Genomic DNA, 26301 nt, shown 5'->3' with positions numbered 1-26301 from the left:
CTCACAGTCCCGGGGCAGCGCTCCCGCCCCTCCAGTCGCCGTGCTTCACGCACACAGCCCCGACTCCACCACTCTCTCTCCCTGGGGAGATGCGGTGAACAATACAGGGAGGGCCGGGCTGGGGTTTGGAGCAACGTTTACAAACCTCGGCCTCAGCTCACACGCGTTCGCCCGGACCCCAGCATTCGCTCCCGCCACCGGCCCTCTCCATCCCTTCTCCTCTTCCCTTCCCTCCCTCTCTTCCCTTTTTCTCTTCCTCCCTTCTCTCCTTCCCTCCCTCCTCACTCTCTCTCTTTTCCCTTATCTCCTTCCCTCCCTCCCTTCCTTCTCCCCTTCCTCTCTCTCTTTTCCCTTTTCTCCTTCCCTCCCTCCCATCTTTCTCTCCTTCCCTCCCTCCCTCCCTCCCTCCCTCCACTCCATCCCTCCCACACGCACACACATAACGCACAGACAACTAACACACACACATAACGCACAGACAACTAACATACACACACACATACAACTAAGTTAGGATGGGTTAGAAGCCCAAAGGGTGGGATGGGGCTGAAGCCCAAAATTTAATGCCTGGACTGGTTTTTCGCCAATAGTTATTGGTTTGCCAGGATCTAGTTAATTGAATTACTTGTTTTTCCATTTCACAGTCACTAAAACAAGTGGTATTGTAACTATGTACTTTTCAGAGGTGATCTACACATTTTGTTTGTTACTTGTAGGCTGACATGTATGCAATTGTATATTAAAATGTTGCTTAGATCTGTTTGATCCATTAACTCACAGGCACTTTTTAAGCGCACATTTTGATTACTTTCCATTCTACCATAAAGATATAATGTCTATAATAGATTTTATTTGTATTTCTATGATTCTACATACCTTGGCTGGAAACCTGGGGCTCACCAAAATTGATCCCAATTGGGCCTCGCACCTCCTAAGGCTGGCCCTGTTTAATGATCTCAGCAACGTTGTTCAGCAACAGTTCATTTCACTACTGAAGGAATTATAGTATCTGGCACAGTATTATTTAGAGAAAACAGAGCATATTTTGTTTTCTTTTTATAAGTTTCTTTTTGTATTTTGTAAGTGTACTTCACTCATATGTTAAAAACAGCCAAAACCATGCACAGTGGTTTAACAAATGGAACTTCTGTTTCATTTTAATCTTCTGCAGGCAATCTGATCCATGCAGACCACAAGTGACTGGAACAGCTGAATGGGAAATCTGTCCCATTATGTATGCTTCTCTCTCCATTACCTGACTTGTCAAGTGTTTTCAAACCTCATAGCATCTGCAGTATTTTGTTTTTTTTACTGAGACATAGCATGGAGGAAAATAAGTGGGATCGTGACAAATAGACATCAGCCTTGTGTTCCATCTCAACTGTTAGTTTTACAAATCTCATAGAACTCAATTAAGAAAAAGTACGATTGGCACATCCATATAATTGATGGGCCAGCTTTGGATATTTCACAGCACTTAGGATATCCATAAAGTGCATGGCAATTTCAGAATCAATTGCAATTTCACCTCCTACCTTCCCACCATCCAGGGACCTAGCGTCTTGTCAGGTGAAGCAGTGACTCACATGTATGTTTACCAATGACGTGTCCTGCATTCAGCCTTCCCCCGTGTGGTTTTCTCTACATTGGAGAAAACTAATTCAAATTGAGTTTTTCACCGTGAAGCATCTGCACTCAGACTACACGAATGACTTCCACTTTAATTCACCATCCCACTCTCACTCTGATCTTTCTGCACTCTTCCAACGATGCACAAAACAAGCTCGAGGAACGGCACTTCACCATTCATCTGGGTATGTTCTAGCCTGCAGGCCACAATATTGTACTAACTTTCATTCATAGTGTTTGCACCATTAATTGGCCATTGCTGCCTGCCATCATTTTGGCTAAGTTATTTTATTTTTTTGTATGTGACCTGCTAGGCATGTCTTGCGTTCTTATCATTAACAACATTACACAAAGAACCTTAATCTGATTTTAACTACCCATATTTCCTGGCAATGAAGACGTTATTTTTTACCCTAAAATAAGGCCCGAAAATTTACCTGCATCTTGGAGGCCGAAGGTTAGATTGTTAGCCAAGAAAGATAGACTTGGCTATCCCTCAGTACAGCGGCTGTAAAAGGACAGCACCGCTGGGGGGGAGAGTTCCTTCCACAGCGTGTGGGGAGTCTGGCCCGGATCAGCATGGCTGGGCCGCCAGGGGTAAAGTTGCTGGGAGGCAAGGATCATTGAGAAGGAGGGGATCATGCCAGCAACTCACTCGGGTGGCTGCGAGCGCCAGCCGGGACTGGGCAGCGGAACTGCAGCTAGACCCGGGGCTCACAGGTGACCTGGGAACTGCAGCCAGTCCCGGGCCTTGCAGGCGACCTGGGCGCTACAGCCAGTCCCGGGGCTCGCAGGCGACCTGGGCGCTACAGCCAGTCCCGGGGCTCACAGGTGATCTGGAAACTGCAGAAAACTCTTGATCCTGTCTTACATGACTAAAACAAACCCTTGATCCAGTCCTGCCCTTTTTTCAAAATTTAGCAACTCAAAATGGGGGTGCGTTTTCATTGCCGGGAAATACGGAAACACTTAACTGCCACATTAGGCCATCTGACCTCACCCCATCAGAGATCCATCGATCCTCCCTCCCATATTTTCTCTTCCACCTAAACTAATTTGCTTTCTCTTTTTTGCAATTATGATAAAGGGACCCAGATATTAAATATTATCTGTTTATCCTTGCTAAACAGATGAATGTTTCCGACATTTTCTATTTTTTATTTAAGATCGCCGTGAATTTGCTTTCATGATTTTTATTTCTGAGCCTCGGTTTAAAGGACAAATTGTATAAGATGTTGAGAGTAGACAAAAGTGCTGGAGAAACTCAGCGGGTGAGGCAGCATCTATGGAACGAAGGAAATAGGCAACGTTTCAAGTCGAAACCCAGACCGATGTGAGGGTGGGGAGGGGGGCGAGAGGAAGAAAGGAAGAGGTGGAGCCAGAGGGCTGAGGGAGAGCTGAGAAGGGGAGGAGAAAGTAAAGACTACCTGAAATTAGAGAAGTCAATTTTCACACTGCTGGGGTGCAAACTGCCCAAGCGAAATATGAGGTGCTGCTCCTCCAATTTACGGTGGTCCTCACTCTGGCCATGGAGGAGGCCCAGGACAGAAAGGTCGGACTCGGAATGGGAGGGGGAGTTGAAGTGCTGAGCTACCAGGAGATCAGGTTGGTTATTGCGAACCGAGCGGAGGTGTTCGGCGAAGCGATCGCCAAGCCTGCGCTTGGTCTCCGCGGTTGTAAGGGAAAGTGCCCGGAGAGGTGGTGGTTTGGGCGGAAAGGGTTGAATTGACCAGAGAGTTATGGAGGGAGCTGCGGAAAGAAGACAGGGGAGGAGATGGGAAGATGTGGCAAGTGGTGGGATCACGTTGGAGGTGGTGAAAATGTCGACGGATTATCTGTTGTATGTGATGGCTGGTAGGGTGGAAGGTGAGGACAATGGGGACTCTGCCCTTGTTACGAGTGGGGGATGAGGAGTGAGAGCAGAATCACGGGATATAGAAGAGACCCTGGTGAGAGCCTCATCTATGGTAGAAGAGAGGCACCCCCATTCCCTGAAGAATGGAACACCTCATTGAGTCAAGTCGAGTTTATTTATCACATACACATACGAGATGTGCAGTGAAATGAAAAGTGGCAATGCTCACGAATTATGCAAAAAAACAAACACACAAACCACAAACAGAATGGAACTGAATCACATATTCACATATTACATATTTATGAGAGGGAAGAAAAATGACAAAACAGCTATTTTAAAAAGACACCACTCAACAGTAAAACGGTACAGTAAAGATAGTCCCTAGAGAGATAATTTACAATACTAATGGCCTCTGGGAAGAAACTCCTTCTCATCCTCTCCGTTCTCACAGCATGGCAACGGAGGCGTTTGCCTGACCGTAGCAGCTGGAACAGTCCGTTGCTGGGGTGGAAGGGGTCTCCCATGATTTTGTTGGCTCTGGAATTGCACCTCCTGATGTATAGTTCCTGCTGGGGGGCGAGTCTAGTTCCAATAGTGCATTCGGCCGAATGCACTACTCTCTGCAGAGCCTTCTTATCCTGGGCAGAGCAGTTCCCAAACCAAATCGTGATCCTGGGTGCAGATGCGGCCTAGATGGAGGGATTGGGATAGAGTCCTTATAGGAAGCAGTGTGGGAAGAAGTGTAGTCCAGATATCCATGGGAGTCAGTGGGTTTATAGTGGATGTCGGTCAGTAGTCTATCACCTACGATGTAGATAGTAAGGTCAAGAAATGGAAGGGAAATGTGGGAAATGGTCCAGGTGTATTTGAGTGCCAGATGGAAGTTAGTGGTGAAATAGATGAAGTCAGTGAGTTGTGTGTGGGTGCAGGAGGTAGCACCAATGCAGTCATCGATGTAGCGGAGGTAGAGTTTGGGGATAGGGCCACGGTACATCTCGAACAAGGATTGTTCGACGTACCCTACATAGAGGCAGTTCATAGCTGGGGCCCATGCACGTGCCAATAGCTACGCCTTGTATTTGGAGGAAATGGGAGGAGTCAAATGAAAAGTTGTTAAGGGTAAGGACCAGCTCTGCTAGGTGGAGGAGAGTATCAGTTGACGGGGATTGATTGGTTCTCCAGTCGAGGAAGAAACGGAGGGCTTTGAGACCCTCCTGGTGGGAGATGGAGGTATAGAGTGACTGGACGTCCATGGTGAAGATGAGGTAATGGGGGCCTAAAAAATGGAAGTCTTGGGGTCGACAAAGAGCATGTGAGGTGTCTTGAACATAGGTAGGGAGGGATTTGACCAGGGGGGATAGGATGGAGTTGAAGTATGTGGAAATAAGTTTGGTATGAGACTAACAGGCAGAAACAATGGGTCTACCAGGACAGTCAAGTTTATGGATTTTGGGGAGAAGGTAAAATCGGGCCGTGTGGGGTCGGGGAAAGATGACGTTGGAGGCTTGGGAGGACAGGGAGCCAGAGTTGATGAAGTCAGTTGAAGAAGGGTTTCGACCCAGAATGTTGAGAAGGGTTTCGACCCAAAACTTTGCCTATTTCCTTCGCTCCATAGATGCTGCCTCACCCGTTGAGTTTCTCCAGCATTTGTGTCTCCCTTCGATTTTCCTAACATGGTTTGATGTGTTGTGACCTTATGGATACATCGTACACTATGATATTAATTTATTTTGTTTTCAGGTCTCTGATCAAAAGAAATGCCAGATGTATCATTACAATTAGTACTATAATTATATTAAATTGAATAACTCTTAATGACCAATATAATGGGAATTGTTTTTTGTAATGTGTTCAACAGGAAGCTATGGAAAAAATGGGAAAAATTGGAAAAATAATTCATCCAGATCTTGCACAAAAGAGGTAATTAATCTTGAAATGTTTAAACTTATTCTGCCTTTTCACCACCCATCATGAATATTACTGAATAAAGAGAACAAGATGCCCAGTCTTGGCAAGTAGGAAGCAGTCTCTACAGGGCAGAAATGGGTGGAGATGGGAAGATGTGATTTGTGGTGGGAGAATGATGGAGGTGAAGGAAATGTTGGTGGTTGATGTGATGGATACAGAGGCTGGTGGAGTGAGAGGTAAAGACCAGGGGAACTCTGTCCTTGTTGCATCTGGGGGAGAGGGAGCGAGAGCAGAACTGCGGACTTCAAAAATATGTGGATGAGGGATCCGTTTATGACAACCCATGAGAAACCACGTTCACTAAAGAATGAGGACCTTGGATGACCTCTCATGGAAAGCCTCATGTTGGGAGCAGAAGCAGCAAAGACGGAGGAATTGAGAGTCAGGGATAGCATCTTTGTGGGAGTCAGTTGGCTTGTAATAGACATCAGTCCATAGTCTGTCCCGTGTGATGGAGACAAAGAGATCAAGAAAGGAGAGAGATAGTTCAAATGAATTTGAGGGCAGAGTGGAAGTTAGTTATGACGTTAAAGTAGTCTATGAGTTCTGCACGAGTATAGGAAACAGCCCCGATGCAGTCGTCGATGTAGTGGAGATGTTTTCTAAACCTTGCTTAGCTTTAAAATGCAATTTATGGAGATACTCTCAGACAAATAAAGATAGAAGAGTTGTCTTACTCTTTCAGCTTCCGCATGTAATAACATTTCATGCTTTTGAAAACTTTTATTGTCCTTGAAGTCCTTTAGGATGCCCTGCTAAAGGCATTACAATTCACCACCACAGAATACGCCCAAAGAAAATAAAATGCCCCTTCTTTCGCCAATAAATATCATAAATCCTAACTCTTTCCCACATTGTTGTCAGTAACATAATTTTCTACTGAGCTGACATGGATGCTTGCACCTTAAATTTCGCCCAATTTGCTTGTTATCTTTGCAATTTCTTATCCTCCATTAATTTTGCTTCACATATTATTTCCGCAACTATTTAACCTTCTTGTCACAAACTAGGATCGATTGAGCTGCTCTGCAAAGAGTTGGCATGAACTCAATCAGTCAAATGGTCTCCCTCAATGCCATCATGGCTCCATGACGAAGATGACATTGCTGCATTTTTTTTTTCTGGAAATAAGCTGTTAATGGTGTCAGTGCCACTTCCATTCAAGAGGCTGCAAATCAGAGAAGTGCTGGCAATATGCCGCAGAGACAGAAAATTAATCATTTGTCACTTCAACCATCACACAGAGCAGCCAAATAACATTCAAAAGAAGGAAGTAGCCATATGTGGTGAAATAATTGTATATATGTAAGTTATTTCTATCCTGTCGCAATTTAATCAATTTCACCCTGATTTCACACACATTTTTTCCTCCTTTGGAAAATCCCATGAACTTTGTTTGCAACACAAAATGATTGGACCTCATATGAAGTGGCTCCAGCCTATTTTCTTCTCCTTTGGAAATAAGCAAACCTCCCCAATACAAAGCAAATTCAGTCAGTCTGTCAGCAGAACAACTTCAGTAGTGAAACAGCTTTTCGTCTGATCAATCACCTAAGCCCAAAAGAACTTCAGTTCTTTTTCAAATTCTATCATCTACAATCTAGCAAGTATCAAACACACTTCTAAATCCTTTGTAGTGAGATTATAAAACACATTTAATTGCACTCCAGACTGATACACAATTTACAATGGGAAACAGATGTCAGTGCAATACTGAATATCCTGGCAGATGATATCACTCCATGTACTGGTATCATTCTTACAAATGTGAACACCACATAGATTATTTTAGATGATGGTACAATATAGTTCATTAAATCAGAGAAATAAACCCTTTTAATCCATCAAGTAATTTCTATCAGTAATTTAAAGTTCATTGCACTATTCGTCTAGTCTAGAGTTTCTTAGTTTCCAAGTACCATATAAATTGCACAATCAATAACTAATAATTTTTTTTTACTTTGTTCTAATACTATAATTCATTTGATAGTGAAACACCATGTGAGTTTTGATGCTAAATTGAACCTCTCTGTTAGATCACTTCCTGCCCACTGGCCATTACCCTTCACAAAACGACTCTCATGTATCCTTCATGCTTTTTATAGATAAATATAATTTTGGTTATGTGTTCTTTATACTGGTTTCACAAAAAAAAATGCCATTAGCCTGAAGCATTTGAGTAAAAGCTACACGACCACTGAACACAGTATAAAAACTGCAGGGTCAAGGCAGTTTTTCATCCATCATTGAAACACAGCACAGGAAACATCTGGGCCCCAAACTTTTGCAGGCACGCATGTTGTGTATTATTCCCGTGTGTCTGCTCATCGATGCTGCACAGAGGAAATCCCAGGGGAAATGGGCTTTAGCCTAAGGACCAGTAAAGTTTGTCTCGTATTGTTATTTGGTTGCTGTAAATGTGCCTAAGCTTCAAACATAGAGACACATTTCTGCAACGGGATACTATTCAAATCACATCTGCCGACTTCTAAATGAAACAAATCAGACCAAAACAAGTAATTTCACTTCCAGGAGGTTGTATTTTATTAAATAGCTTTACTACGTTTTTGTAGGTATTATGACAACAAATACAAAGTCTTCCTGAAACTTGCTGACCACCAGAAGGAGTACAGAGCTATAATGCAAAACATCTGATAGCTACAGCATACTGGAGGAAATGGCCAGAGTTCATTCGATATATTTTACTACTTTCCATGTGAAATTACTGTTAGTAGATCACAACCTTTGGGTTTTTTTTAATGAAAAACATGCTGTGTAAAACATGAACTTAAATTTTGGATTCAGTTGGAATAAATGTTACATTGTGTATTCTCAATAAAAAAAATATTTAATATGTAAACAGTTGAAATATGCAAGCAGTTTCACTTTCATGTTAACACTAAACCATCTTGTAAATCAGATGTTAATGCCGAGGAGGCTCATTCTGATGTTGATTATGCATATTTACTGCAATTTTGTGGCCGCATGTTTGTATAGAATTGTTGGGTTGCTCAGACCTGACATAACCCAAGGTTAGTGATTTACAACAGCTATACAGGATGCCTGATCACTCCCAACTAACCTTTCATCCCTCCCCACCCCCCCCCCCCACCCCAATGACCGAAACCTCAGGAAGCTCAGGTAAGTTATTTTTATTTTTGAAATGTTTTCATGCTGGCTGAGAGAAAATTCCTTCCTGCACTTGTGAATCTCTGATTTTCCCCTGCACTCCTATTTTAATCCACTGCAAAAAATTCAAATGCGTTGCGTGAGCTTAAAAGGCTGGGAGAGAGTGTGAAACATCAGTGTGCTGACACTAGTTCCAAGAACTCCATCACAAGCTAGTAGAAACCTTTAGCAATTCCTGGAAAACTAAAAACGTTAACCAGGTTCTTATAATTGGCATCTGGACCAAAACCAATGCCTTGTTATCCATATTTTAGCGTTTATTGGTGTTGTACTATTGATTCCTGCTACAGTTCTGCTTCTTACATTTTACCTTTCTTCTTTGCCTTGCTGTTGAAAACACTTGAGCAAAGTTGAAAGAGTTTCAGTGTGGAACCATTTATCTCTGAGTGCTGTTCCTGATATCAGCACTGAATGGTGTCCTGCCAGATGCACAAAAACATAAAGACTGCCAGAGTTTTGAGAAAACATTTGGAGCAAATCTCTCCTGCAATTCTCTCCTGGCATGATTTTGGCAGAAGACACATTAGAAAGAGAATGTTAACACCATTTTAGTGAGGTTGCTTAATGACATCAGAATCGGACTCAATCAGCCTTCACTCTGTTTTAACTGATGTTCTTTCCTGATGACTGCATGAATTGCCAACTACTGAGAGTGAAAGTTCAATCTCTCACTGCAACTTGAAGACAGGGATTTCCCAGTAATGAGATTGTGACTCCACATGTGACTCAGCACAGAGTAGTACGACTAAGGATCCTTGAACACCTTTGTTGGGACCGACAAGCCTGGACAAATGTCCATATGAAACTTTACGGCCATTCTATTATCATAGGTTGGAATTATCAACAGCCCAAAGATCTTTAATGAGTGGACATCAATTACTTATTCTAAGTGTCATGGAGTGATACAGTGTGGAAACAAGTCCTCCAGCCCAATTTGCCCACACCGGCCAACATATCCCAGCTACACTAGTCTCACCTGCCCACATTTGGTCCATATCCCTGTAAACCTGTCCTATCCATGTACCTGTCCAACTGTTTCTTAAATTAAATACTCTTAAGAACTACAAGCTGACCATGCCAGAGTGAATATTAGACCTTTGTCAATAAATGTATTAGTTGGGGAAAGTTGTTTCTGTGTCCAGAAATAAATAAAACCACCAGAGCACCATAAGCATTGAGATAGCTAGGTCGTCAATCCCAATGGGTAGAGGTAGACTTTTGTCCGAAAAAGAATCATTTTATTGCACCCATCAATGCCCCTCATACTGGTTGGGTGTCAGACGTGGTTATTTCTATGAAAGGGGAATGTGCCACACAAATGTTAATAAGAGCTTTGCTACACATGAATAGCAGCTGAATTAGTGTTCAACAATGGACCGTGTTGCATTTATTTGAGAGTTTAATGTGATTCATTTGCTTCAAACATATTGATTTCCCTATTTGCAATTAGATAGCAGAGACCTATACATATGTTGAAAACACATTGAACAGACAAATGTTCCAAGGTTATTCTAGCCTCACAATGAATCATCGATTGATTAACTTCTTGTTCACGTACCCGATGACTTCAAACTCTACCCTGATTTTATTCCTGCAGTTACTAATTCATCATTCTCCTTGAACATGATTAAGCCTTGTGCTGCCTAAATAGGAGAGAGTATAGCAAGGCAGCAGTTGAAGCAGAAAACAATTTTGAGAGAGAATCATCAAACTATTTTCATCAAGAAAATTAGAGAATCTTGGTGATTGGGAGCTTGGTGAAGTAATCCAAATCTGTACTTTGAAAAGGCATTTACATCACATTAGAAATCATGTTGGTAATGTCTGTCTACACCAAATAGTCATGGTGACATTCACATCTGTAGTCACTAAAGCAATGAGTGACAATGAAACTATTGTTGACGTCAATACAGAGACAATTATTATTCAACACTTTAGACAATAACAGCTAGGACATTGACAAGAGGTCAAGAAGAAATCATGATCTAAGAAATAATCTAACAATCATACATTTGCATGCAGATAAAATAATAAAACCTATGTTTACTTTTGCGCCTGACATCAAAGATACCTGACAAAAATAGTGATTCTCAAAGAGGTAAATTGCAGAAATAAGGATGCTAATATTGATTCCTTTCTTTTGTTCACCGTTATAGCAAAATTCCCCTTTAATATTCCAATAGCAGTGCAGTGGACACAACTAGCACCCCCCTGTAGTCATGGGTGCATGCATTTACTGTAACGTATTACTGCACATCAGGACTGCACACAGGAAAAGTCAAGCAACAAACAGAGCCTCGTTGTAGTCAACATACACAGGTTTCCTGAAACACCCCGTACAAATAGACTGGCGTGCAAGAGCAGTGGCATAAGAACAGCCCATTGAGTCATCTATCATGCAACTACTTTGTGGGTTTGTTTTTTATTAAAATTGGATTGAAATAGAAAATGGATGACATCATGAAAATGTGCATCATAACTAGAAAGGGAGGCAGACCCGGCAACAGAGGGCAGGTCATCACATGGAAGGGCTGATGAGAAAGAAGAGGTTATGACATGCAGGTCTCAAAGGAAGGTCAAGCAGGGAAAGGTTCACGGACATGGGGATAATGAAGGGCTGAAGTGTGTTTACTTCAATGCAAGGAGTATTATGGGTGAAGCTGATAAACTTAGACTGGATCAGTGCTTGGAATTATAATGTTGTGGCCATTACGGAGACTTGGTTGCGAGAGGGACACGTCTGGCAACTCAACGTGCCTGGGATTCGATGTTTCAAATGAGATAGGGAGTTAGAAGAGGTGGAGGAGTTGCTTTGCTAATCAGGGAGAATGCCATGGTGATATTCAGAGATCACATACTAGAGGGTATGTCCACTGAGGCATTGTGGGTTGAACACCACGTGCATAGTTCGACTCGAGGAGAGATCATACAGGTTCTTGTATTGGGAAATGAGCTATTGGGAAGAAGATGGCATTAGATTGGGCTTATGAAGAAAATAAAGCAAGTAGGAAATAACTCAAGCGGGCGATTAGAAGTGCCAAAAGGGACCATGAAGTCATTGGTGAAGCATTATGGGCCAAAGGGCCTGTTCTTGTGCTATATTGTTCCACTAACTATCAATGGCACCATTTAGTCTACATCACCCGGTAAGGTTTATGCCATTATCCAATATTTATGACTTGGCAAGGTTAATATTTTCAGTCTGGATAGGAGGTCAAGATCAAGCTGGTTTGCACATGTTGGCAGGGCCACCTTAGACAGGAAAAGCAGCCAAACAAGCTAAATTGTAAGAGTCTCACATAGACATTCATCAGCCTGCTATCTTACTGGGAATGCAATCTTCAAGGCGGTGTAATCATTTAACAGTTGAGCAATTACCACGTCTCCATGGAAAAACTTGGAACATTTCCTATCCATGTACCTGTCTATAAATGTATTTTAAATGTTGTGACAGTACCTGCCTCAACTACCTCCTCTGGCAGCTTGTTCCATATACCCATCAGCCTCTGTGTGAAAAGGTTGCCCCTCAGGTTCCTTTAAATCTTTCACCTCTCACCTTAAACCTATGTCTTTTGGTTCTTGATTTCCCTACTCTGGATAAAAGGCTCTGGGTATTTACCTGATCTATTCCATTGATGATCTTAAACACCTCTATAAGATCACCACTCATCATCCTGCGCTCCAAGGAATAGTCCTAGCCTGCTTAACCTCTTGCCATATATACGTCAGGCCCTTGAGTCCTGGCAACATCCTCATAAAACTTCTCTGCATCCTTTCTAGCTTATCAACAGCAGGGTCACCCTGTAGTCGGGTGACCAAAACTGAACACAATACCACAAATATGGCCTCACTAATGTCTTGTACAGCTGTAACATAACATCCTGACTTATATACTCAATACTCTGACAGATGAGGGCCAATATGCCAAAAGCCTTGAGAGCAACACCTCACACTTATCTGTATTAAATTCCATTAACCATTCCTCAACCCAGATCAAGATCCTGTTGTAATTTTCGACAACTCTCTTTACCATCCACGATGCCACCCACTTTCATGTCACCTGCAAACTTGTTTATCATGCCTTTTATATTCTCATCCAAATTGATGATATAAATCACAAGCAGCAATGGGCCCAGCACTGATCATCAAGGCACACCACTAGTCACAGGCCTCCAGTCTGAAAAACAACCTTCTACCATCATCCTCTGATTCCTTCCATCAAGCCAATTCTCTATTCAGTCAGCTGGCTCTCCCTGTTTCCCATGCAATCCAACCTTCCAGAGCAGCCGACCATGCAGAACCATATCAAATGTCTTGCTGAAGTCCATATAGACAATGTCTATGACTTTGCCTCCATTAACCCTTTTAATTACTTCCGTCATATTGAAGTTTCTTTCCCCCAGTCATCACCAGCATACTTCCTCTTTGACCAGCATCTTTGCACCCTGTAAATTTGCCTTTTCAAACACTTCTTTAATTCTTATTTTCTGACTTCATTGAAGCCTATTTGCATAAGGCATCATATTCCTGCACAAATAATTATGGTAGATGTCACTTCAGACCAATGAAGGGAATGTGTGTGTACATTTACAGCACTTTGTGTGCAGCATAATTGACAGTAAGTAACATGATACTGTCTGTTATTGGTTTATTCACTTCAAACAATGTAATTAGAGCCACAGTAATTTTGATTTTGAAGTGAAGGGGTGAAGTTAAACGGATTCAATGATGTGGCTGAAAAAAATTCTGAGCATTATTAATAGTTTAACAATTACTTATTCCATATATTTTCCTGGAATATGCCTCTAACTAAGTGTAATTGAATATTATAGGCAGCTATTTTAATCAATGCAATAAAATATGGACACCTGCACATAATGGTTAAGAGATAGTATTTAGACAGGGGATATAACAGGCTGACCCACTTGAACAATGTTTTTTTCATATGACATAAAATTAGACAACATACACACATATTGGGTTGGAAGGAGTTTTCATAAGCTTCCTGTCAAACTCATAATGAACATGATCTAAACTAAACTAATCCTACACCTGGTCATGTGTATGGCTAAATGGCTCTTAAGCATTACTATTGTATCTTCTTCCACCACCTCCCTTGGCAGCATGTACCAGGCATCGGCCAGTCTCTGTAAAAAAAATTGCCTTGCAAATCTCTTTTCACCTTGCCTCCTATCATCTGCTATGTGAGAAAAACTATCTACCCTATATCTGTGTAATTTTGTATATTTCTCTCAGGTTGCTCCTCAGCCTCCAAAGCTCCAGAGAAAACAATCCAAGTACCTGTAGCTGATACACTCCAATTCACTCTACCAAGTTTAAAATAATATCAGCCTGAATTGTTGCTTTCAAACAGATGTTATTCCACAATGACAATAACAGGAATAAAAAAAAATATCAGTTTGAATCTCACAAGTTTTTGGGAATGTATTTTATGCATTTTAATCAAATGTATAAATTATTTCAGTTTATTAACAGAAAACATGGTTAGCTTTGTTTAAAGCTTTTACAAACATAGATGTGAAATATAAAGCAATTGTAACCCTAAAAATCTATGTGCAGCTATCAATTCAAACTGTTAAAGTATATTTGCAGTCTGGTTATAGCATTTGTTAGACAGTCCACATCCTATGAAGAGTCTGGAAAAAACTTTGGGATATGATGTTTGTTCAACTGGTTTACTCTAGCCCCACCTGCTGGCAGATATTAATCATGCAGAAAAGCAACAGAATTACAACAGTCAAGTCATCAAACGTCCTCAAGATCCCATTGAATGCTTCAGGTATATCAAGAGGAGAGGTAAGGTGCACAATGGCTCCAAAGAAACAAATTGCAATCCTTAAACAGAAGATGGATACTAATCCAGTCACTGTCAAGAGTCCTCTGAAAGCCAGCTGGAATAACAGTGGCATGTCGTAGATGTAATCTGCAAACTGAACAAAAGCATAAAAAATTACAAGGAACAAGAATGACAGGACAATAAGAAATGAACAATAACTAAGTTACAATTAGTGCATATAATGAAGAATAAGAAAATGGAAGAGATATTGAACAATTACTTGTTGTCGACACAAGAAATGACAGGTGCTCGGATCACAATCAAAACACAAAATGCTGGTGGAACTCAGTGGGTCGCGAACATTTATGAAGAGAATGGACAGATTATATTTTTGGTCCGGACCTTCGTAAGGTTGATTCCTTTCTGTCCATCCTTGCAGATTAAAACACAAAAAAAAAGCCAAAATCTAACAAAACTAAAATATTCTTAAGGAGGATGAGTGAAATTAGTGTTAGTAAAAAAGATGTACAATAAAAATTAGTCAGATTAAAAGCAAATAAAATGAATGGTCTATATCCCAAAATTTAAAAGATATAACCATAGAGATGATGGGATGCTCTGGTTATCATCTTCCAAATTCCATGGTTTGAGAATGGTTCCAGCAGGCAATGTCTTACTACGACACCTGGAACACTGCAGTTTTTGTCTCCTTCGTTAAGGAAGGATTTACCCTAAGAGATGATATACTTATTTCCTTCATTATCCTATGAGGAAAGATTAGCAAAATATGCCTCATTAAAACATATAAGATTCTGGTAGACTTTTAGTTTTATATCCTAAATAAATCTTGATAAAACACTGAACATTTTTAGTGTTGTATATTTTATCTTGTTATTTAAATTTAAAGATCTGCTTTGAAAACCAGGGAATTTAACACGTCATTTTCCTTAATGCGAAATCCAATTAGATTTCACTGGATAACGTGACCACCTCTATTTTCAGAGTACTTACAGGTCGAGGCTGTCCAGAGAAACGCTTGTTGTAGTCTCTGATATCTCGTAGGATCTGTTGCCAATGCCTTTCCTGGTCATTCTCGTGACATAGACCATCCACCTGAAGTACAGAGAAACCTAGTCATCTTGAGCAAAGACATAGCAGAATAAAGTGAGCTTTAGCTTTGCTCAATAGAGGATTTTTTTCACAGGGATCATAGTGCTCTATTTTTTTGTTATTATTCCAGTCAGCATTCGACTAACTGGATCATTTGAATCTGAATTTCCCTAATAACTACAATTTAATTGATAATCCACATGTTTTAACACAAAAATGGGGGAACGTGTTGCATTGGGGATCAGGTGAGTGGTGGAATATTGTGTTGGGGAATGGGTTGCATTGGGGGGGACCAGGCCTCCCGTGTGAATGGGACCCAACGGGTCCCACTTAGTTTAATTCTGACAGAAACTCACCTTTTGCCTGCATAGAGGGCAGCTCACAGGTCCTGTCCAAGAACCATGTCTCCAATATGCAATTAAACATTGTCCTGTTGGGAAAAGAGTAAGAGAAAATAGTATAATTTAATGATTATCAGCTTAAATACTGCTCTTTAACTTCTGGAATCCAGGTGTAAAATCAATTTAGTCTGTTGAAATGTTTTGGCAATCTTAACCTAATTCTAAAAATGCCTGAGTAACTTGCAACAAAATAAATACCCAGACTTAAATGTGCAAACTGGCATTCAAACTATTAGTAATTTTTTTTGTTAACTTTTAAAATAAAGCAAAATTATTTGGGGAATCCAGTAATGTAAAAATATCAGTACCCAGTAATCAGTCAACAACTGATTCTTAAGGGTTACTTAGCCCCATCTTGTAGCAGTTGTGTATTTCTTGCTCACGTGGATGTTATGTAGCTACAAATCAATGCAAGTCTTTACCTTAAAAATAGATAAGATGTCAAACGGAGCTCCTGCAAACATCCTGTTATATAACTACAAAATTAAGTTAAAATATAGGTATTTAATTCATACACTTAAAAACTATTAAATGCTTTGAGTTTGGAATTCTGTTTGTGTGTTCATCTGTGAACAGTATAACATGACAGGCTGAGGTGGAGAACGTTCCTGGAACAGTGAGAATATGGTTATAATATATCATTTATTACTCCCCCTGTATTCAAAGTCAAGATTGCCAAGTGAACTAAAATGGATAGTGATGGCAAATTCCCTCTTCCAAAACACATGAATAAACTAGTTGGGGTTTGCTAAATATTTCTGGCAGTGTTCCATAATCACTTTTCCTAACTTTTATTGAAGTTAATTTCATGATTCGCAGTTTTCAGGTCAACACGCACAATCATAATTTACATGGATGTTCTGATAAAGCTCAAGGGGAAATCAATCTCCCATTGACTTCAGATAATGCATTCTGATTGTGACCTATAATCTTTTGATTTAAAAAAAAATCAGCAAATGTATTTCGAATAAAACATGGCAATATTTATCTCCTTTGGAGAGTGCTGTTGGTTATGCAGCGCAGAAACGTCAATTGCAGTCACACACCAACTGAAATTGTATCATTATATCTCTCCCTCTCGCTAAGTTACTGGAGAATAGTCAGGTGTTCCAGCTAACAAACAAAGATAATTTATTAAACAGAAGAAAAGCTTGCACTCTCAGGTCAACATGACTTTCTTCCACAGAAGTAGAGAGTAGAAGTTTTACACCAAACATCGTTGCAACATAAGAAGAGCAACTAATCAAAAGGTCCAGATTTTGAAATAATTTTTGAAATGCCTTAAAACAGAAAAGATTGTTAACAACCAACATTGCATACAGCACCTCCTTTCATCCCTTTAAAAAAAAAAAGAAAAGAAATAGGAAATAAAAATACACAAAGAAGCAAAGTAATTCTGGCATCTCTCTCAGCTAGCGTGGGATAAGATTACTTGCTCAGATAGTTGCTACTTCAATTTCAGTTGTGTTTTTGTACATCTGCCCATCAGCCTCTCAGTTTCCAGTCATGCCTAACACTGTCTTTTCCATTACTCCTTCCCCATCAGCTGAGATCTCTGCCAGTTCAGATCTTTACGTGTAAAAATTCAATCGATGTTGAAATTGATACAGCATCAATTCTAAGTGGTAATCTTCTCCAATGTTATCATCCAAATGGTATATTGAGTTAGCTAAAGCAGACAAGCAATCACTTCAGCTGCATAACTTGTAAAGGGATATATAGATGTCTGTCAAAAGGCAGCTAAAGCAAATTATGGATCCTAGGTGAAAGGAAGCAGCTGAGAATGTACACACCAAGAAGCCGAATTGGAGAGACAGATTATGGCTGGGGAAAAATAACCTGGATGACATTTATACACTTTAGTATGTAGCCAGCTTAGTGTGTTGAAAACTCGAGCAGCAATCTGAGTGTTTCCTTACTCTCAAAAGACCTCCATGGAGCTTTGAAGGTGTTATTAGTTTGGAAAATAGTATATTTTATTCATAAAATAAGACATATGGAAACTACAGCTTGACATTTATCATTGGGGATCGGGACGGCACTGTGGCATGGTGGTAGAGTTGCTGCCTTAGTTCCAAAGACCCGGGTTTGATCCTGACTATGGGTACTGTCTGTATGTAGTTTGTACATTCCCCGCATGACCTGCATGGGTTTTCTCCGGGTGCTCCGGTTTCCTCCCACACTCGAAAAACATACAGGTTTGTAAGCTAATTGTCTTCGGTAAAATTGTAAATTGTCCCTAGTATGTAGGATAATGCTAGTGTGTGGGGATCACTGATCAGCGTGGACTCGATGGGCTGAAGGGCCTGTTTTAGTGCTGTATCTCAAAACAAAGCTAATCTAAATCACTGGGGAAAAAGTTAGAAGCTGTTATTAAAAATGTTCATAAACAAGGCACTTACAAAAATCAAATTTATCAGGAAAAGTCAATATTGTTATTTGACAGGAAAATCATGTTTCACCAATTAATTAGAGTTCTCTGAAGTAATGAGCTGTGAATTGAAAGGATCAAGTGCAGGTACCATACCTAGATTTCTAGAAAACTTTTGAGAAGCTGCCACAGCAAAAGCCACTGCAGAAAATGCTGTTGCAGATAACATATTAACACAAATAAAAGTTTGACTGGTTGTCAGTGAATTAAAAAGTATGGTTACAGTTATAAAGTCATAGAGTGATGCAGTGTAGAAACAGGCCCTTCAGAACAGCTTGTCCACACCGGCCAACTTGTCCCAGCTACACTCGTCCCACCTGCCCGCGTTTGGCCCATATCCCTCCAAAACTGTCCTTTCCATGTACATGTCTAATTGTTTCTTAAACATTGGGATAGTCCCCGTCTCAACTACCTGCTGTGGCAGCTTGTTCCAAACCCCAACCACCCTTTGTGTGTTATCCCTATATATTACTAAAAACTCTCATCTTGTTTGTTTGTATGCCCGTGATCTGTCTGTGTGTCTGATCCTGAAATTACGCCAAAATGGTACACGATAACACTACAATTTTAGGGCCACCTTACTCACCATTGTCCTGTGGTGTGCTGTATCTAGATTAGTTCAGATTGATGCTATAGTTTACAAGTTATTCACATTTTAAACTTTACAAAAAGTACTTTGACAAAATTTTCACTTCCATCTGCACTGCCCATTAGCAGCGTATGATGTCACAATGGGAAGCCCGTTACAATGTTAACAAATGACGGGACTACCAGTGCAATGAGAGATTTGTTACATTGTTGTAAGGAGAGTGGGAGAGTGGGGGAGGGGAGTAGGAGAGAGCAAGGATTGTTCTTTAATGTTATTTAAACATTGTGCTTAGTGGGGGAGTAGGATAGGGGGGAGATGAGGAGTGTGGGAGCAGGGAGATAGTGAGGGGGGAGGGGGGGAAGAGGGGTTATGGACGAGGGAGTGACTGAGGATAGGGGAAAGTAGAGGGAGGGAGAGGTGGTGGAGGGGAGGAGGAGAGGGGAAAGAAGGGGAAGGGTGAAGAGGGGCTGGGAATGATGGAGGATGAGGGGGAATGAGCCGCGCCTGCACAGTTGGGGGCTATGGGTGAGTGGTGGAATATTGCATTGGGGAACAGGACCCAACTGGTCTTACGTGATCTAGTACATATATATATATATATATAATCTGATTCAACATACAGTGCAGTCAGAAAGTATTCAGACCCCTTCACTTTTTCCACATTTTGTTACGTTACAGCCTTATTCTAAAATGGATTACATTATTTTTTTTTATCATCAATCTATACACAATACCCCATAATACAAAGACGAGAACAGGTGTTCAGAAAATTTTGCAAAGTAATTAAAAATAAATAACTGAAATATCACATTTATATAAGTATTCAGACCCTTTACTCAGTGCTTTGTTGAGGTACTTTTGGCAGTGATTACAGCCTCAAGTCTTCTTGGGTATGATGCTACAAACTTGGCCCTCCTGTATTTGGGTAATTTCTCCCATTCTTCTCTGCAGATCCTCTCAAGCTCTGTCAGGTTGGATGGGGAGAGTCGATGCACAGCTATTTTCAAGTCCCTCCAGAGATGTTCGATCGCGTTCAAGTCCGGGCTCTGGCTGAGCCACTCAAGGACATTCACAGACTTGTCATAAAGTCATTCTGACATGCACGGTCAACTGTGGGACCTTATATAAACAGGTGTGTGCCTTTTCAAATCATGTCCAATCAATATAATTTACCACTGGTGGACTCAAATTAAGTTGTAGAAACATCTCATAGATAATTAATAGAAACAGGATGAACCTAAGCTTAATTTTGAGTGCCATAGCAAAGGGTCCTGAATATTTATGTAAATGTGATATTTCATTTATTTATTTTTAATTACTTTGCAAAAATTTCTAAACACCTGTTTTCGCTTCTTCATTCTGGAGTATTGTGCGTGGATTGATGATAAAAAAAAAAATAATTCATCCATTTTAAAATAAGGCTGTAACGTAACAAAATGTGGAAAAAGTGAAGAGGTCTGAATACTTTCTGAATGCACTGTTACAGAGCAGTTTTGATAACGCAGTCAAGATCAATCTTTATTAACCATCTCTACCTATCCATGTACATATCCAAGTATTTTCAATGCAGTAGCCTCAACTAGCTTCACTGGCAGCTTGTTCCATATACTCACTGAAAAAGTTGCCCCTCAGGTTCCTATTATCAGGTTATTCTTTCCCCTCTCATCTTACACCTATATCCTCTGGTTCTTGATTCCCCTATCCTGAGAAAAAGAATCTGTGCATTCACCCTATCTATTCCCCTCAGAATTTTGTACACTCCAAGAAGATCATCCCTCAGCCTTCCATGCATCAATGAATAACGTCCAAACCTGCTCAACCTCTCCCTCCCTCAAGTCCTGGCAACATCATCATAAACCTTCTCTGCACTCTTTACAGCTAAATTCTACATTAAGGTGACCGAAACGAAACACAATAGTCCAAATGTGGCCTCACCAACGTCTTGTACAACCGTAATATAACGTCCCAACTTCTGTACTCAGGACCTTCTCTGATGAAGGTCAATGCGCCAAAGCCTTCATTACCATCCTGTTTACCTGTGAACCCACTTTCAGGGAAGTATGTGCTTGTACTCCTAAATCCCTCTGCTCTACAACTCTCGTGAAGGCCCAACTCTTCACTGTGAAGGGCTTGCACTGATTTGACCTCAAAATTACACATCTTGCACTTATCTCCCTTAAATTGGTACTGATTGGGGATGATCAGCCATGGTCATATTGAATGTTGGTGCTGGCTCGAAGGGCCGAATGACCTACTTCTGCAACTATTGTCTATACAACATTAGCCATTGCGCAATCCACTTGCTCAGCTGATCAAGATTCAGCTGTAATATTTTAAACCATTTTTACTGTCTACAATATATCTTCTTTAATGTCACTTGCAAACTTACCCCCCCCCCACCTCCCCGCCCACCTCACCCAACCCAGCATCGGATTTAAATTTAAATTTGTGTTGCACCATGCTATTGTTGTAAGAATTCGGTGAAGGGTGTCCATGTCTTGAGAAGTTGATCTAGTTTTTCCGCCAAGACAAGCCTAATGTTTTCCAAATGTAGTGTCTCGGAAACCCTGGGAAATTTGAGTGCAACAATGGTCTTATGTTGATAGAATGGAGCGCCTGGGCTTGTATACTCTGGAATTTGGAAGGATGAGAGGGAATCTTATTGAAACATATAAGATTATTAAGGGTTTGGGCACACTAGATGCAGGAAACATGTTCCCGATGTCAGGGGAATCCAGAACCAGAGGTCACAGTTTAAGAAAAAAGTGTAAGCCATTTAGAACGGAGATGAGGAAAAGCTTTTTCACACAGAGGGTTGTGAATCTGTTGAATTATCTGCCTCAGAAGGCAGTGGACGCCAATTCTCTGTATGTTTTCAAGAGAGAGTTGGATAGAGCTCTTAAAGATAGCAGAGTCAAGGGATATGGGGAAATGGCAGGAACGGGGTACTGAGTGTGGATGATCAGCCATGATCACAGTGAATGGCAGTGCTGGCTCGAAGGGCGAAAGGCCGAATGGCCTTCTCCTGCACCTATTGTCGATTGTCTATTGTCTAACTGTTCAAAATTGTACAATTTTGTCTTGGAAATTAAAGCTATAATTGCTTTTCAGTTTGTTCAAATCTCTCCACAGCAGCTCAACTTTACATCTTTGTGTGTCCTCTAACGGACTATAGAACAAAATTGCATACATTTTAACGCAGGCAAATCATTATAATAAATCCTTTTTATGAATAGGGAGATATAATGTGTAATATGCAGTGATTTAAAACACTAAAACAATGCAATTAATATTTCACTATGATATACCGTGGCATAGCACTGAAATTCCCATTTTTGGATAATTTGTGGATTTTGCTTCTTTGAATAAACCTTCTCCGTCACTCCATTTCAATGGTGGGAGATTTGTGGACAAAGCACCAGTGGAAGACATCCAAGGTTGATGTAGTGAGTGCTATGGATGAGCAACAGTGGGTAATAAAACTGATTTACTCTAAGAGTTCAGATGACATCATAAGTCAAAAGAGAGAAGTCTGAGTTGATTTATTAGAGTTACCTGGCCCCAGAATAAATTATACACTTACGCTTACTCTTATATATCTGTTTTAAAATGAAATAAAGATAATGGCTAATGACATGGTGGAACTGACACTGGATGAAAATATAAATATTGAATATTGATTTCTCTAACTTCAAGTAACTCTCTGCATTTCCTCTCTCTCCACCCCTCCCCCACCCAAGTTACACCAGCTTTTCATTCTCACCAAGCAAAAGTGAACGTTACACAAAAAAGCTGAGAAACTCAGCGGGTGCAGCAGCATCTATGGAGCGAAGGAAATAGGCAACGTTTCGGGCCGAAACCCTTCTTTCTGATCGGGGGGCGGGGGGGTGGGTGGGGACAAGAAAGGGAAAAGGAGGAGTAGCCAGAAGGCTGGGGGATGGGAGGAGACAGCAGGGGGGCTGAGGAAGGGGAGGAGACAGCAAGGACTAACAAAATTGGGAGAATTCGATGTTCATGCCCCCGGGGTGCAGACTCCCCAAACGGAATATGAGGTGCTGTTCCTCCAATTTCCGGTGCTGCTCGCTGTGGCCATGGAGGAGACCCAGGACAGAGAGGTCGGAGGCGGAGTGGGAGGGGGAGTTGAAGTGCTGAGCCACCGGGAGGTCAGCTTGGTTATTGCGGACCGAGCGGAGGTGTTCGGCGAAATGATCGCCCAACCTCCGCTTGGTCTCACCGATATAGATCTGCTGACATCTAGAGCAGCGGACGCAATAGATGCATTTTGCAGGTAAACCTCTGTCGCACCTGGAACGATTGCTTGGGTCCTTGAACGGAGTGTAAAGGGACAAGTGTTGCATCTCTTGCGGTTGCAAGGGAAAGTGCCCGGGGATGGGGTGGACCGAGAGGGAAGGGAAGAATTGACAAGGGAGTTATGGAGGGAGCGGTCTTTGCGGAAGGCAGATATGGGGGGAGATGGGAAGATGTGGCGAGTAGTAGGATCACGCTGGAGGTGGCGAAACTGACGGAGGATTACTTTTTGTATGTGACGGCTGGTGGGGTGAAAGGTGAGGACTAGGGGGACTCGGCCCTTGTTGCGAGTGCGGGGATGGGGAGAGAGAGCAGTGTTGCGGGGTATGGAAGAGACCCTGGTGCGAGCCTCATTTATGGTGGAGGAGGGGAACCCCCGTTCCCTGAATAGTGAGGACATTTCAGATGTCCTGGTGTGGAACGCCTCATCCGTGGAGCAGATGCGGCGTAGACGGGGAGGAATTGGGAGTAGGGGATGGAGTCCTTACAGGAAGCAGGGTGGGAAGAAGTGTAGTCCAGATAGCCATGGGAGTCAGTGGGTTTATAGTGTATGTCAGTTAGAAGTCTATCACCTGCAATGGAGATAGTGAGGTCAAGGAATGGTAGGGAAGTGTCGGAAATGGTCCAGGTGTATTTGAGTGCCGGATGGAAGTTAGTGGTGAAGTGGATGAAGTCAGTCAGTTCTGTGCGGGTGCAGGAGGTGGCACCAAAGCAGTCGTCGATGTAGCGGAGGTAGAGGTCGGGGATGGGGCCCTGGTATGTATTGAACAAGGATTGCTCGACGTAACCTACAAATAGGCAGGCATAGCTGGGGCCCATGCGTGTGCCCATAGCTACGCCTTGTATTTGGAGGAAGTGGGAGGAGTCGAACGTGAAGTTATTGAGGGTAAGGACCAGCTCCGCTAGGCGGAGGAGAGTGTCAGTGGCTGGGTATGGGTTGCTTCTCTGGTCGAGGAAGAACCGGAGGGCTGTGAGACCATCGTGGTGGGGGATGGAGGTGTATAGTGATTGGACGTCCATGGTGAAGATGAGGGGGTGAGGGCCTAGAGGATTGAATGCGCGGAGACGACGGAGAGTGTCCGAGGTGTCTTGGACATAGGTAGGGAGGGATTTAACCAAGGGTGATAGGATGGAGTCAAGGTATTTGGAAATGAGTTCGGTGGGGCACGAACAGGCGGAGACAATGGGTCTTCCGGGACAATCAGGTTTGTGGATTTTAGGGAGAAGGTAAAATCGGGCTGTGCGGGGCTGGGGAACGATGAGGTTGGAGGCTCGGTCGGGTAGGGCATTGGAGTGGATGAAGTTGGTGATGGTGCTGGAGATGGTGGCCTGGTGCTCGTCAGTGGGGTCATGGTCCAGGGGTAAGTAGGAGGAGGTGTCCGATAGTTGGCGCGTGGCCTCAGCTTTGTAGAGATCGGCGCGCCAGACTACCACGGCACCTCCCTTGTCAGCGGGTTTGATAACCAAATCTGGGTTGTTGCGGAGTGAGTCGATGGCAGAACGTTCATGTGGTGAGAGATTGGAGTGAGACAGGGGAGTGGAGAAGTTGAGGCGGTTGATGTCGCGACGGCAGTTATTGATAAAAAGTTCTAAAGCCGGAAATTGGCCACGAGGGGGGTTCCACGAGGAGGGGGTGCGTTGGAGACGGGAAAAGGGGGTCATCAGTGGGGGGCGAGGACTCCTTCCCATGGAAGAAAGCTGTGAGGCGGAGGCGACGGTAGAAGCGCTCCAAGTCGTGGTGGGCGCGGAATTCATTGAGGGGGGGACGGAGGGGGACAAAGGTAAGACCTCTGTTGAGGACGGACCGTTCGGTGTTGGAGAGGGGGAGGTCGGGGGGGATGGTGAACACTCGACAGGGATGGGGGGTTGGGGCCGGAGGAAGGCAGGTGGGGACGAGGCGATGTGTTGTGGGGGGGGGGTGGTGGGTGGTCAGGAGGTGGGGGGGTGAGAGGGCTGTGGTGTAGGTGGGGAAGGGCAGGGGCCACACAGTTAGAGGGGGTGGGGGGAGGAGACTTACAGTTAGAGGGCGTGGGGGGAGGAGACTCAGTCGAACTGCCACTGAGGTAGACCAGGCTGGGTCGACTGGCACTAGGACCCAGTGGAGTCAAACCCAGGAGAGTGGGAGTAAGTGAACAATGGCCTGTTTCCTTTATCATTGTTACATTTTTAAATATCATTCATTTGTTCTATATCTCTCCACATCATCGTCTATATCTCTCGTTTTCCTTTCCCGTGACTCTCAGTCTAAAGAAGAGTTTTGACCCGAAACGTCACCTGTACATTTTCTCCAGACATGCTGCTGTCCCGCTGAGTTACTCCAGCATTTTGTGTCTAAGTTGGCATTGAACTTGGCTACACAGCCATGGATATACAATGAACTAGGCACCCAATCCTGAGGGGCATCAGTGTTGAGGATCAGAGTGGAAGAAATGTAATGATGAATTCTAACTAACTGAACAAAATTAGCACAGTGCAGAGAATGTAGCATCACATAGTCAAACCTACCACAAAATAAATGACCACAGCTGGTCTCCACGGGAAATGTGGGAACTTGGAGACAAATGGGACACCGGAGATCACCATGGAAGCAAGACTTTGAACAGGTTTGCAATTCCTGCCACACAAAACATAAGAAATAACCTGTGATTTTTAATCATCTGTTTTATCTTAATGTTGGATCTATAGCTTCTACTGTATAGTTATTCAGGATATTTGGCAATGTGAGTTTTGATACTCAAAGATTAACTGTGAAATTACTGAGGTGAATTTATTATAGATCCTCCGTACTGATTATATAACCACATAGAGTGCGTTTATGTAAATAATTTTATTAGCTTCAGTTGATAATAATATTGATTAATTTAGATACAAAACGATACAATAGAACTTTATTTATCCCAGGAGGGAATTTGGTCTGCCAACAGTCATAAAACACAAGACACATGAAACATGAAATTAAAGTGATGAGTGGAAAGGATTGGGGATGTGCAAAGATTGGAGAGGGGAGGGGGGGGGGGGGGG

At 42.2% G+C, this 26301-nt stretch overlaps 2 protein-coding genes across 3 annotated transcripts in view; one reads left to right on the top strand and one right to left on the bottom strand.

The window, feature by feature from the left end:
* fggy (FGGY carbohydrate kinase domain containing) overlaps positions 1–8325 on the top strand; it is a 165287-nt gene extending 156962 nt beyond the window's left edge. For both annotated transcript variants that reach the window (XM_055641858.1, XM_055641857.1), the window contains exons 16-17: positions 5346–5407; positions 8029–8325. In XM_055641858.1, the coding sequence (XP_055497833.1) occupies positions 5346–5407; positions 8029–8110 (144 nt within the window). In that variant the 3' untranslated portion in view covers positions 8111–8325. The remainder of the gene's footprint in view (positions 1–5345; positions 5408–8028) is intronic.
* A 3589-nt stretch (positions 8326–11914) lies between these two features.
* LOC129700976 (E3 ubiquitin-protein ligase RNF170-like) lies at positions 11915–25930 on the bottom strand (the record flags this gene model as incomplete). The annotated part of the gene is made up of 4 exons (XM_055641856.1): positions 11915–14595; positions 15453–15554; positions 15908–15981; positions 25786–25930. Coding segments are annotated over 4 exons (576 nt in total), but the record flags the coding sequence as incomplete, so codon positions are not given.
* Between the last annotated feature and the right edge of the window lie 371 nt (positions 25931–26301).

This window comes from Leucoraja erinacea, chromosome 10, assembly GCF_028641065.1.
Source record: "Leucoraja erinacea ecotype New England chromosome 10, Leri_hhj_1, whole genome shotgun sequence".
In the NCBI taxonomy this organism is placed as follows: Eukaryota; Metazoa; Chordata; class Chondrichthyes; order Rajiformes; family Rajidae; genus Leucoraja; species Leucoraja erinaceus.
The sequence above is the reverse complement of the archived record's forward strand: the minus strand, read 5'-3'. Positions and strand labels throughout refer to the sequence as shown.